At 60.8% G+C, this 13,749-nt stretch overlaps 2 protein-coding genes across 2 annotated transcripts in view; one reads left to right on the top strand and one right to left on the bottom strand.

Annotated features, from left to right (window-relative positions):
• The window catches only part of STX8 (syntaxin 8), a 240,041-nt gene extending 239,428 nt beyond the window's left edge, over positions 1–613 (top strand). The window contains exon 8 of the mRNA XM_004266848.3: positions 442–613. Coding sequence (XP_004266896.1) covers positions 442–509 — 68 coding nt within the window. The 3' untranslated portion in view covers positions 510–613. The remainder of the gene's footprint in view (positions 1–441) is intronic.
• A 5,267-nt stretch (positions 614–5,880) lies between these two features.
• The window catches only part of NTN1 (netrin 1), a 185,847-nt gene continuing 177,978 nt past the window's right edge, over positions 5,881–13,749 (bottom strand). The window contains exon 7 of the mRNA XM_004266849.3: positions 5,881–9,545. Within this exon, the coding sequence (XP_004266897.1) occupies positions 9,217–9,545 (329 nt within the window). The 3' untranslated portion in view covers positions 5,881–9,216. The remainder of the gene's footprint in view (positions 9,546–13,749) is intronic.

Below are 13,749 nucleotides of genomic sequence, written 5' to 3'. Positions count from 1 at the left end.
GGGGTGCCAAGTATCTTGGGCTCAAGAAGGAAAGCTAAAGCCATGTGGATAGGGGAGAAAATGGCTTCTAGAATCAGTATTTCTTCATAGACACCAAGCCCTTTGCTTTATCAAGGCCTCGTCAATGCACACAGAAAACGGGGCCGAGCTGTGCACAGAAGCCGGAGCGGGGGGCTGGAAGGGGAGGCCCCAGCAGGTCAGGAACGCGGGGACTTTTCCGGCACAGCTCTCGAGGTGGCGAGATGGCAACTCTCCGGTGTCCCTGGAGCCCCTCCCTTCCGCAGCCTCCAGCCTGCAAAACCAGAGGCCGCTGACAGCCCCCCCACACCGGGGCTCCCTGGAGAGCTGCATCCACTGTCTCCCAGAAGAGACCTCACGGGATGGGTGATGCTCGTCTGGTGTGAGTCCTCATAGGGGGTCTCGTATGCTTCTGTTTTTCAGGGATGATAATGGTGATTCTGTTGCTGCTCGTGGCTATTGTGGTCGTTGCAGTCTGGCCTACTGACTAGTGGCCGTCAGGGGACCACAGCCGGGACACCTGCCGGTGATGGAGTCAAGTTCAGCATCCTTTTGCTGCCCGAAAGCCACTCAATAAACTCCCCCAAAGCTCTGACCTCCTGACGTGCGTTGCTTCAGCAAAGGCAGATCGCGTGGCAGCTCCAGAGAGCTGCCGGGGTATTGGGCAGTGTGGCCCTCGTGGGTTCTGCCTTGGTCATTGGGCTGCTAGCCCAGGGTCCCTCAGTGGTCACTGCCCTGTGGCTGCTGATGGAGTCCGGCCACCCCACAGAGTGCTGGGCGCCCTGGGGGGACGATGGCGAATTCCTACGCAGCTTGTGACCTCGAGTGTCTAGTCTGCTCGGGGAAGTCATGTGCCCATGTGGGAGACAGTGAACAGACAAGGCCACGCGTGTCCGAGAGGGAGGAAGGAGTGACATGAGGAAGGAGACACGCGCAGGCACGTGTCTCTGGGCAACTGCCGCCCGCCTCACTGCCCGCGTCCCCCCCCCGAGGCTTGCCACTCCTGCTGGTGAAATAGCTCAGGACTCTACTCTAGGAACCACCTTCAGACCCAGAAGCACGTTCTTGTTTCCTCCCTGGGTGTAGTAAACCCATCTTCCCAGGCTGAAACGTCCTGTACGCAGCCGGAATCGAGTCTGATGAATCTGATCGGGCAGGAAGGTACCGTTTAGGGCTCAGGGGAAGGTGTGATTCATTATGCAGGGAGGAGAACAGTACCTTTATTTGGCTCCTAAACTGGCCCTGACAACCTTGTGTGTGTGTGTGTACTGCACGCGTTGCACACGTGTGCACGTGCGTGATGGCAAGGGCAGACGCGTGGGCTAGGCCCGCGAAGGGTGCCAGGCCCGCGGGAGCGGCGGTGAGTCTGGGTTGGAAGGGGCAGAGGGCCAAGCTTCGTGCCCTCCCTCCTGGCCAAGCGGAAGGCGGGCCGGCGGGCCATGCTTTGCGCTCTGTGGCTCCAGGGGAAAGAATTGGTGATGAAAAACTAGGGTAGTTTCCAAGCACAAGATTTCTCTGGAAGAGGAGAGATCGGGCAGCTGGGAGGGGAGTCCTGGGGGGTCTCCTGTGGATTTCCTAGAGACTGTGGGCGGCTGCTCTCCAGAAGGCGTGACCTGACCCATCTCACCGCATCCTCCCTCCCCGGGGAGCTGAGATAGGCACCAGGAGGACCGCGCTGCAGCCTGGCGACCCGGAGACTCCAGCGCACAGTGAAGACCTGGCTCCAGACCCCAGGCCTCCGTCAGGGGAGTCAAGGTTCTGTGCTTGGTCAGTTGTTAAGTCGCCGCAAAGGCTGGGTGACCCTATTCCCAGCAGCTCCCCGCTAGAGGGGCCAGGTCACTACCAGGCCACCTGGGCAGCCCCGCTGCCACCTGGTGTGTGTGTGGCGGTGACACGCGGCACTCTTCTGGGAGGTGGTCTAGCCCTGGACTCCGCTCCGGGCCAGCTGGGACGGCGCTGCAGTCACAGTCACCCAAATCCGAACAACCTCACTCCATCTCCAGCGTCGGTGCCTCCCTCCTGCTGCCCGTCCACGCAAGTCGGCTGGGGGCCCAGACCCGGGCTGCTGGGACAGCCACGCGGGCTGCGGCAGAAGAAAGGGGACTCTGGGAACGCTCTGCCCAGAAGGGAAGCCGTCGCCTCTGCTCGCAGCTCCCTGGCTGGACTCAGCTGATCTGCTCAGCGAGAGGACCGGGAGGCACCCAGAGGCAGAGAGCCTGAACTAGGCAGTGCCGCCCGCTGACAGCCACGCCCCTCGCCAGCAGTGCGAGCGCGAGCCAGATACCCTTTCGTGCCTCCGTTTCCTCCTCTAGAAAATGGAGAGACCACAGCTTCCTGCCTCCGGGGCTGACTGCGAGGGTCGGGTGAGCCAGCACGTGGCAGCACGGAGCACCCCGAGGGCCTCAGCTGACAGCGGGTTCTCCCTCTACCCCAACCCTATAGCCGCCCCCCGGCCCGGGTGGCCTCCGCATCCAGGGCTCGAGGATCCTACCCCCTGCTTCCGACCCGGTGCCCGCTGACCTCCAGGGCTGCCAGCACGTGCAGAGCAGGCGAGGCCCTGGGAGCCGTGTTCAGACTGGCAGTGGCCCAGGGACGAGGGCAGGAGCGGGGCAGCCGTGAGCAGGAGACACGCTGCCGGGGGTCGGGACGGGGAAGCACAGGAGAGAACACGGAGGCAGGCTTGTGTCGGGAACCAAGGCGCTGTGCTCCCGAAGGAGCCGGGCCGGATGGGGGCCAGGCGCCTGCGCACCCTAAGGCGCCCTGGGAGGCACTTTCCGCGGGGCCAGGGCGGTTGCTAACGGATCCCCCAGTGGAAGATCAGGCATCCGCAGAGCACATCGTTCAGTCTTGTGCCAAACCCCAAATCTGTATGAACAGCGTCTCCTTGGAGCCCCCCACTTTGGGGCTCACCGGAGGGGGCGCTGAAGGGCTGTTTGACTTTCTCACCTCCCCTTGCTCAGCATGGAGCCCCGGCAACTCGTGGGGGGTCTCTGAACCAGAGCCACGGCGGCCTGGCTCGGCCACACGGAAAGGCCTTTCCGAGCCAAACGCTCAGCTGATGTGCGCACACGGCGGCTTCTCTCCTTTTGACTGAGTGGGCTGTGGGCGTGGCCCAGCCCTTCCTAGCCGGGTGACCTGGACCTGCAGGCAGGGGAGGGGTAAGAAGCTGGTCGGGTGAGACCCTGAGGACCTGCCGTCCAGGCCTGGGGTGGTGCCGGGCAGGGAGGCTCCCCCTTTTGGGAGAACCCACCCCACTCTGAACTGAGGGGCAGCCCCAAATTGCCGAGGCATCCCGAGCGGCTGGGATGGGCCACTGGGGGTCTGTTGTTACATCAGGAGCCACCCTGGGGTCCTGTGGCGTTTTCCAGCTGGGTTTGGCCAGGCCTGGTTTCCCCCTTCAATGGCGTCAGGCCCAAGGTGCCAGGCGGCCGGCAGGGCTCTGGATCGGTGGTGTGAGCAGTTAGTTAGTAGTACCCCAAGCGCAGGGAAGAGAGGCACGACCCGTCACCTTGGGTGCGTTTTCGATGAAAGTAAACTTTATTAAAATAACGTCGTAAGTACTGTTTAACTGAACTGATGATTAATTAGAAGCATTTAAAGTCTGGATACTATATAAAGAAATCCAGATACCTGGTTACGACGGGTACTTTTGTTCCACTGAAATGTCATTATAATTAATAACTGTAACCAAACCTTAGTTTTCATTAGCCCCAGGACACTCCGCTGCGCTCCCGGCAGAGCCCTGGACCCTCCTCGCACGGGGCTGCTGCAGGATTCCCGACTGTCCCTCTGCTCCAAGGACTGTCAGGTTCTCTCCTGACCAGTGCGCTCTGAGAACCACCAGCCGGCCTGTAGCTGGTACTCCTGCCTCTCCAGTTCCGGGCTTATACCGAGAGTTCTTTGTGTAGATTAGTGAAAGATCATCTTTTATCTAGTTGGGTTTTCTAGCCTAGCCCTGCTGAAGGTAAGTGCGGTTTTCCCCCCTTTATTTTGAAAAGTGGGCCAAGACTCGTCTTTCCTCTAATTGCTTCTTATGGCTTCAGAGTTCTCCCACCTCCATGCCAGTAACAGAAAGCATTTGCCTCTTTCCGGAAGTGACTTGGTGTCCTGTTGAGTCTCCAGTCCGATAGAGTATTTGGATGGATTAACTCATTGCTTTATTTCTCACACTGGCTCTGTCCATCCTTTTTTTAAATTTTATTTTTGGGTGCGTTGGGTCTTCGTCGCTGTGCACGGGCTTTCTCTAGTTGCGGCGAGCAGGGGCTACTCTTCTTTGCAGCTCACAGGCTTAGTTGCTCTGCGGCACGTGGGATCTTCCTGGACCAGGGCTCGAACCCCTGTCGCCTGTGCTGGCAGGCGGATTCTTAACCACTGCGCCACCAGGGAAGTCCCTGTCCGTCCTTCCACGCCTAGTTTTTCTTGGCGTATTTCTTAAACGTCTTTATTTAGTCTCAAAAGAATATAGACAGAGCTATCTGTTCAACAGAATCGGAAACCTAGGTGCGTCTCTGCCGTGAGCCGGCAGCCCCCATCCCCAGGCGCTGTCTCTGGCCAGAGGGTAGGGATTTACGAATGCGGGAGCCTCCCCGAGAGCCAGCCAGACGCCGGGGAACTCTCCTCCAGCGGGGTCTGGATTTTTGACTAGACTCTGCTGGCCCCCGGGTCCCTGATGGGAGTCTCTCGGTTTCCTCGTACCTCGGCATTCCGGTCTCTAAAGTGGGCTTTTCCAACCACCTTGGGTCAGGACTTGGCAGCAAGCTGGCTGATTTCCTGTTTTGGCAGATGTCTTAAATCCTGCAAATAGTCCAGCTGGGTCTGAACTGGCTTTGAGGGGAGCCCGAGGCTGCAGAAAAGGCTCGCTTTCGCCTCCGCCTGTCCAGCCACCTGAGGCCTGTAGCCTGTCCCTGCCCACCCAGCGTCCGGTGCTGCCGCCCCTGGGTCTACCCACCCGGGTTTTGACTCCTGGTTCCGAGAGCACACCTCCCGTTCCTAGAGCCGGGCCCCCTGAGGAGGCTGGGCTAGCCCTGTTCCCTCCTGCGCCGCAGGAACAGCGTCTCGGCCTGCTCTCCACGCAGCGGGAACAGGCTTTCCGTGCCTTCCGGGGGCGGGCTGCGTGGCCGAGACTTGTCTTCGAAACAGCTGGGTGCAGAAATTATAGCTTCCTGGTGACGATCGGCTCCACTTTGCATGGTAACGCAACATGTTCCTAATGACTGAATTGTTTATTTAATAGAGAAATCACAACCATTTGGAAGTTTAAATATAGCCTCCAGAAAGCCAGCGAGCTCAGCTCCTGGTGGCTGCGTGGCGCCAGCCCCGGCCCCATCCCTGCGCCGAACGAAGCCTCAGCGATGGCTTGAGAAAAGTCTTGAACGTCACTAACCCTGTTGTCTCTGCTGGTGAGTCTCCCCTTAGTTGTGCATAGAAGAAACTGGTTACGTGCAAGGCAGAAACTCTACTTGCAGGTTCTGAGTCAGATGGGGAGGTTCAGAGGTGCACTCTGCCCCACCCCTGGAGGCCCCCTGACCCGGAGCCCTGGGGACTGGCCAGGATGGACCCCAGGGATGGTCTCTTGGGGACTGAACTAGAGACTGTCCAAATCGCACTTGGAGCCAGCCCGCCCCTAGGACCTTCCAAGCAAAGCTGCCCTTTTCCTGTTTTTGTTTCTGTTTTAATTTTTTTTATTTTAGTGGGTTGTTAGGGCACCATCTCAGGCTTTGTGAAAACCCCAGGGCTCTGTCGTGCTGGGGAGTTTTTAGACCAGAAGCCATATTCCTTAAATGGCCTGAGGACTCACCATCCTCTCTCCCCACAGGCCGACCACCCGTAGCTCAGGCCACCAATAAAGACTGGGAGACAGAACAGTGTACAAGAGTTTATTTAATTGATATCTGAATTTAGTTCTATCATGTGGGGCCCATGTTACAAGTTCCATCTGGGTCCATTACAACTCTAACCAAAAAAAAAAGAAAAAAAAAAACTTAAAAAATCCACAACTTTCTCCTTGTCATTAAATATATTCATATATAATAACCATAATATATTAGTATGCATTGGAGAGGAACACCGACCCAAACAATATGTCATGGTCACAACTAAACATGTACAATTCTGAGTGAACAGAACTCCGAACGTAGGAGGGAGTCGGGGGGAGGACGGGAGGTGCCCTGGGGAGGGGGGCTGGCTTCGTTCTGGCAGGGCCAAGGCCCCACGAGCACACATTCCGATACCCCTAGGGTATGGCCTGGCTGTGGCCATAAACCGTGGCCCGGTAACCCCATCCATGGGTCTGGTTTGTCCACTCTCCAGTCGTCCTTTGAGCATTGAAACCCTAACATTTTTCAGTTTCTTAAAGGAACCATCTCCCGATCCCTCAGGGTCTCCTTGATTTCAGTCTCATTCCCACCTGGGGCAACCCCAAGCCAGTCTGTGCCCATTTCCTGCAGCTACTGCGGAGGCAGAGTGCCAGGCGGGCGCGAGGGGCCTCCCACTGACCAGGACCTGAGGATGCTGGCTCAGGACAGAAGCCCCAGCCTGCAGGTGAGTCCAGGGGCGGGCCCCCATCCACCCCGCTTCCCTCTGCCCCAATAGCATTACTGTGTGTCAGAAACGCAGGGACCCTGCTGTCAGGGGCTCCAGACCACCCAGCAGGTAAGAAAGTGGGCAACCTGGAAATTTTTTTTTTTTTCTAAAAAGACTATTCTGGTATGTTTTTCTTCAAACACCTACAATATCACAACTCTGGTTAATACACTCTTCAAAATCTAGTTCCATTTTATATCCTTTCCTAACTGTACAAGCCGGAGCACCTCAATTCCTATTTCCATCTCCTCCCGGGGAGGGGGGCGAGGGGAGGAAGAGGGGTGCTTTCCCAAGGATGGGTCCTCACCCCCAATTGGTGGCTGGATTCAGAGGAGCAGTGGGCTGGCTCTGGCTGGATCCGTGAAGTGGGGAGGGCAGCCGGCAAGGACTGATACCCCAACAGCGTCCTCACCCCACGCTGGATGATCTGGTCACCCTGGCATTCCCTAACATTTCCTAGAGACCAAGCTACGTTGCTCTCGGGGTGGCAAGCAGGAGGGCGAGGCTGGAGGCTGGTTGAATTTAAAGCAAGATGCAGTGCTGCTTGGCAGGCCGCTGGCTCCAGCGCCTGAGGGGCCTCAGAGACGACCAGTGCAGGCCCCTGATGATGGGGGCTGAGACTCGGGCCCACTCGGGTGGGAGGTGGTGAGGCTGCCGTGGCCCTTCTGGGCGGAGGGCAGAGAAGCCGGGCCAGTATGAATAGACGCTGGGTAACTGGGCAGGGCAGGGCCTCTCCAGGCCTGTGGGCCAACTAAGTGCACTCGGACAACCCTGGGTAGCGTTGGAGGGCCAACTGCGTGGAGTGGTCCCTACGCTCCCAGCCTGGGGCTTGGATTCAGGCAAGGCAGATACCCCTTCCCAGGGCAGTTCTGTCTTCCCCCTGCCCCTGGGGGCATCTCTGGAATCCCTCCAAACACCCCCAGGCAGCCTTTCTCCCTCCACCTTAGGATCAGCCATGGCCTGCCTGCCCGCCATCTGGGGCGTCCAGGGGCTGCCCCGGGGTCACTTTACACCCGGCCTCACCCATGGCCCTGGCTGCCACCTCTGAAGATGTAACCGTGCCCATCCCTGCCCCCACTTCCTGATCTCTGTGCTCCAGGCCTGATGCCATCACCAGGGCCAGCATCTCAGGGGTGACTCACCCAGAAGCACCCCCTGTGGCCTGCGAGGGAACCGCGGAGGGTCAGACAGCCCGGCTCTGCCACTCATCTGCACGGGGACACTGGGGGTGAGAACCCGTCTCAGGGCTGCTACGAAGCTAACAGGAGCTCCCAAGGCTAAAGTGCCTGGCACAGGGCGGGTGCGCGGTAAACGGCAGGGGCGATGGGGGCCGAAGCAGGGAAGCCAGACCACGGGGCCCGAGCGTCATCCTTGGTGTGACCCCTCTGAGCGGCCAGACTCCAGCAGGGAAGATGAAACCCAATTCCTGACAGAGGAGCCGGGCCTCGACTGCAGTGTGCGGCCAGTGCAGCGGGCGCCCCCAGGCGACAGGCCATCTTCGGGGGCCACCAGAAAGCAGTGGGCAAGGTGCTGCCGGGCAGTACCAGGACAGCCAGGTAGGCAGCCCCGGCGGGTGGCCCCAGCAGGCTTCCCCAGCTTAGCGGCCTCTGTCCCTACTCTGGGGGAGCCAGGAGTGAGGGCCGCAGCAGGCACTGGCCACGGCTTCCTCGGCCCCCGCACCCTAGCGGTTCTGCCCCTGCCAGCCCGCGGCTCGGGCACGCCAGCCCCCTCCCCCGCCGGGCGCAACGGCCTTGCTCCAGGCCCTGCCCAGCTGTGGACACTGCTCGGGGCCTTGTGGGAGCTGAGGTCATCACACAATAGCGTCACTGCCGTAAACCCCGCCCGTGCCCCTTCCCCGGAAAATGTCATGAAGGGGCCGCTTCCAGCTTGCCAGAAAGGAGGCTCTCTGGGAGGTTTCGCGTGCGCGATGCCGCCTCCGTCAGGCACCTCCGCGGGCTTCTCAGGGGTGGCCCTGGGCCCACCCGTCAGCTGGGCGGGGGCTTCCCAGCCGGGGGGGGGGGGGGGGGGGACCGAGGCGGCGCGGTGGAGACCACAGGCCGCCCGGGGAAGGCTGCTGGGACAGACTCCTGCCGCCCCCCCCCGCATGCCCCCAGGGCCCCTGCACAGGGGGCCCCAGTTGTCACAAGCAGGGCTCCCGTGGGAATTCCCGAAGAAGGGTGTGGGTTTTTCTGTGTTGGGGGAGGGGGATGGGGGGTGGCCAGGCGGTGGGCCTGGGGGGTTCACAGTTCTCCTCGTGTGCTCTTCTCTACCCATCGCTGTGGGCCACCTGCGCGCTGCTGCGCCCGCCTGCCGCGGCCCCCCTCCCGGCCCCGGGGGGAGCGCCTCTCTGCTCTGGAGGGAACCCGTGAGGTAGCTAAATCTCGTCCTCAATCCGCCGGGGCCCGGGCGCGCGAGGAGTGGGGCGGGGCTGGGGGCGGGGCCGCCGAGGGCCCCGCGCCAGCCCCGCCCCGCCCCCACCCTCCCCCCAGCTGGAAAAGCCCTCACGGGCCAAGTCCACGCCGCCGCGGTGGCGGGGCGCCCGCTCCCGCTCCCGCTCGCCGGCCCCGGCGCCCAGCCCGCCCGGCGCGCCGCTGCCCCCCCCCCGCACCCGCCGCGCTAGGCCTTCTTGCACTTGCCCTTCTTCTCGCGCTGCTGGAACTTGCGCAGCCGCCGCGCCCACGTGTCCCGCCACTGGATCACCAGGCTGCTCTTGTCCGCCACGATGCCGCTCTGGTCGGGCGAGTCCTCCGCGTTGCCCAGCAGTAGGTACTTCTTGAGGGGCTTGATTTTGGGGCACTTGCAGGCGATGTCCCGCGAGCGGATCCACAGATTCTGGTCACCGCGGCGGATGCGGCTGGTGCCCTGCTTGTACACGGAGATGATGTTCACCGTAAACTTCCACCAGTCCCCTGCCTTGTCCGCCTTCAGGATGTGGATCTGGACGGCTGCAAGGAAGCACAGGCAGGAGGGTGGGCCACGGGTGCCGCCTGGACCCCGAGCTCCTGCGACCAGGAGGGCCAGGGATGGGGCAGCCTGTTTGATGGAGAAGGGAAAGAAGACCCGGAAAGAAGACCCGGAGCAGTGAAGTGACTGCATGGGGTACCCGACTAGGAATGGGTGTGTGGTGGCAAAGCTGATACTGGGGCCAAGGCCGCTGTTCCAGGAAGCCGTATGTCCTGTGTTTTAGGTGCCACCCAGCACTGTCTTTGGGGACAAGCCCCTTTAGGGTCCAGGAAGGTGCTCTAGGTTCTTACCACATCCCCAGAACTCTGGGCAGAATCCAGCTGCCGGGGTAGGTGCCCTCCATGAGCATAGCACTGGCCACTCGGCACAGGCTCTGGGGAACCTCCTCAGGTGGTACCCCCTGGGCATTTCCAAAGGCCCCGTCACTTAACATCAAGCCTCATGACACCCCTAGACATACAGCCTTGCCCTTGATCCAATCTCAGAAAACCAGAATGGGGTCTCAGTGCCCAGGTGCAGTGCACGCTGAACAGCCCTTCCAGAGTCCAGGGTCCTTGTACTGCCCCGCCTCCCATCCCTGCCAGACTGCCTCGTCTCCCTGGCCTCCTGATCCTCCCCCAGTCCTCAGGCCCTTCCCCTCCCTTTCAATTCTCTGCTCCTCCTTCCCTGAGTAGAAGGGGTTCTCAAGCTGGAGCAGGCATCAGAAACTTCTGGAGGGGTCGTCAAACACATGGCTGGCCTCACCCCAATTTCCTATTCCATAGATGTGGACTGGGGCCCAGGACCGCACACCTCACACATTCCCAGATGCTGTGGGTCCAGGGAACACACTTTGAGAATCAGTGCTCTAGTAAACGTTAACAGGTGTTCTTTCTGCAGGATATTAAGAGATACTTCATAAAAGGAGGACATACTTTTTTAAGGGGGGGGGATTTTGCTCAAATATGTGAAAATACTGGCTTAAACAAAGGAAGTCGCCTTAGTGCAGGACTTTTCTGAGCCTTTAATCTACAAAGCGTGTGCAGACACGCGTGTGTTTGCTTCCCAAACAACTGACTGCAGGACCCTTTGGCTGGTGCATCTCAAGGCACCAGAGCCCCATGGAGCCTACCTGGGGAACTTCTGGTGGTGGTGGTGATGGTGGGAGAGACACACAACCATTCCAGGGGTAAGTGCAGAGGTCTCTGCTGTACTAACCCCCGTCCGAGGGAAACTTGGACTCCTTCCCCCCCCCGTCAGAACATGGCGCCTTCCCCTTGCCACCACGTCCTGTATACCCCTGGACAGGCTGAAGATCTGGACCTGAGCCCGCCTGAGAATGAGAAAGGAGCTTGTCTCCCCAGATTACAGGTGAAGGGACCGAGATAAGGTGCGCTCCAGCCACGAGGACATGTCCCCAGGGAATGCCATGAGGTAATCACCTGCCCACTTCGCTCTGGGCACTGGGCCCACCCACAGCTTGGCCTGGCTGGCCTCTCTCAAGGTCTCCCCAGGCCCTCCCCGTTCCCCTCCTGTGCCCACACTGAGCCCCGGGGTGATGGGAAGGGGCAGGGACGGCTGGGCCCTCCACCGAACGCCCTCTGACTCATCCTTCTGGGCGAGGGAAGTGGTGCATTTTCCCATATTTTCATTTCAGCTGTTCCTGGGCATCCTCAACTTTGCACTCCAGTCTGAGGGCTCCAAAGAATGGCTGCCATGGCAACCGTTTCCATGTTTCTGTCACCAAGGGACTCAACACTCAGTGTGAACTCTGAGGTGGGGGTGGGGAGCCCTCCAGCCTGGAGAAGTGGCTGGGCTCTGTATGTGTTTGACTGCGCAAGATAGAGGTCACCGTGGCAACTGCGTGCCCCTCAGCTAAGCAAACGGGGAGCCGTCCCCAGCATCCCCGAGAGCCCCGGTTTCCTCTCCTTGGGACTGAGCTGAATACAGAATGAGCCTCCCCCAGGATGCAGCTGTTTGCCTGTGCGGGACCTCAGACCCCCGGCCCAGCCACAGTGTCCCCCCAGCCAGGGTGGGCTGGGGTGGCCAACAAGGATGCTGCAGAAGGCACCTCTGGTGAGAACGTGGCTTTGATCACATGTTGGTGTTAAGAGCTGAACTGTGTATCTCCCCCCCACACCCCGCCGGCAAAATTAATACATTGAAGTCCTAACCCCCAGTGCCTCAGAATGTGGCAGTATTTGGAGATAATTACCTCTTAACGCCTTTAAGAGGAAGTTATAAAGGGTGGGCCCTAATCCACTATGACTGGAGTCCTCCTAAGAAGAGATTAGGACAGACACGCACGGAGGGACGACCACGTGAAGACACAGCAAGAAGACGGCCGCCTACGAGCCCAGGAGAGAGGCCTCAGAGGAAACCAACCCTGACGACACCTTGATCCAGTACTTCCAAACTCCCAAACTGGGAGAAAATGAGTTTCTGTTGTTTGAGCCCCTCAGTCTAGGGTACTTTGTTCTGGCCGCGTGAGCAAACTCGTGTCACTGGAATCAGAGACTCGGGGTCTTGGGCCTCAGCTCAGGGCCAGGTGGGAAGGCAGAGCTGGTGAGGCCAGAGAGCTCTCTGGACAAGCTCAGGCCCCGGGCTGGCCCCCAGAGGCCCTTCTCCCTCCCCAGCCCAAGGGGGACCCACCTAGCACTGAGGACGCAGCCCGGAGGGGGATCTGGCCCTGGACACCTTGCTGTCCTCAAGCATCCAGGGGCCGAAGCAGTGGACACAGGTCGATGGGGACGAAGCACGGGTCCTTGTCGTCCTCCCACCCCAGCAGCGCCCTGGCAGCGGGCTGGGACAGCACGGGGCCGGGGGCAGGGGCGGGTGGTGGTAGATTCATGGGATTATGCTGGAAAAAGGCCACATTTCCGCTGCCCTTGGCAACGCCTCTGCATATTACACAGCCCACCAAGTATGAGCTGCACACACAGTGCGCAGGCCAAGTCCCCGCAGTGCACACACGGCTGAAAATACTCGAAATACACATTGAAACTGTGACCTCAGGCAGACCCACTCGGCCCCCTCGGGGAGCACGCAGGGCTCGGCTGCCACCTCTGATCCCTGCTGCCTGGGAGCCAGGAATGACCGGGGTCTCCTGGGGGCCTGTGGCACCGCCCAACCGGGGTTGCGGGGGGCACTGGACCCATGCAGCGGCCGTGGACCCATGGTCCCCGAGGGTGTGCCCCTTACACCCACACGACGCTCACTCCAGGCCAACGACCCTCAGTCCTAAGTCCCCATCCCTGCACCGCTGTCCTAAACTGGCCTCACAGGGAGGATCCCCCATCCCTCATTCAGAAACGAGGCAGATGAGACGACCCTCAGAAAGACAAACGGTGAGATCAGACCATATCAGACCGAACGGTAAGAGGCGTGCCGAGACCCCCCACAGGAAGAGGGAGGGTCCCAGCACAAAGCCACCGGGGCCAGACTCTGAAGCGCAGACGAGGGACTGGCCGGGAGGGGAGGCTGCCCCCGCCTGCTGGTGCCGGGGCCCCGCACTCAGGATGAACATCCCCGTCTCAGGTCCACACCTACATGCCTGCCCGCCCTCCCTCTGAGCCCTGCGCACCCAAACACTGAGAGCTCAGGATGGAGCGGGCGCCCAAGGAAAGCAAGGGGCGCGCACCTCTCCAGCCCTAGGCGCTACTAGGGGCACGCACCTCTCCAGCCCTAGGCAGAGGCCTGGCCCTCGAGGGCGAGCCGTGACTCCAAGGGGGAGAGGGGGGGACAGAGGGCCAGGCCCCGGGGGCCAACGAGAACGGCCTGTGCCCACACCGGGCTGGTCCTGGCCACGGGGTGGGGGGCGGGGAGGCAGGCCGCAGGCCTCAGCCAGCCCGGGGGGTCCTCTCAGCCCCATTCGTGGCTCAGCCCGAGGCCCCCGTGTGTCCTTCCGTAGGCGCAGACCTCTGGCCATCCTTCCCGGGGTGCCTCAACCTCCACTGAGTCCCAGCGCCGGCAGAGGCAAGCTGAGAAGTGGGGCACTCCAGGGCCCAAAGGGGGCCACGCGGCCCCATGGCAGCCCCCTCCTCAGTCCAGAGCCCCTGTCCTTTCAAATCCTCCCTCCCTCCCCAGCTCCGGCCCAGGAGACCGAGAGTCTGTCAGCTCTGGGCCCTTCGAGGACCTGGCGTTGCCACCACCTTGGACAGTGTGTGACAGGCGGCGGCACTGGGCTGACTGATGCCCACGCCCGCT

Source organism: Orcinus orca, chromosome 19 (assembly GCF_937001465.1).
Source record: "Orcinus orca chromosome 19, mOrcOrc1.1, whole genome shotgun sequence".
NCBI lineage: Eukaryota > Metazoa > Chordata > Mammalia > Artiodactyla > Delphinidae > Orcinus > Orcinus orca.
This window is presented reverse-complemented; position numbering and strand designations above follow the sequence as displayed.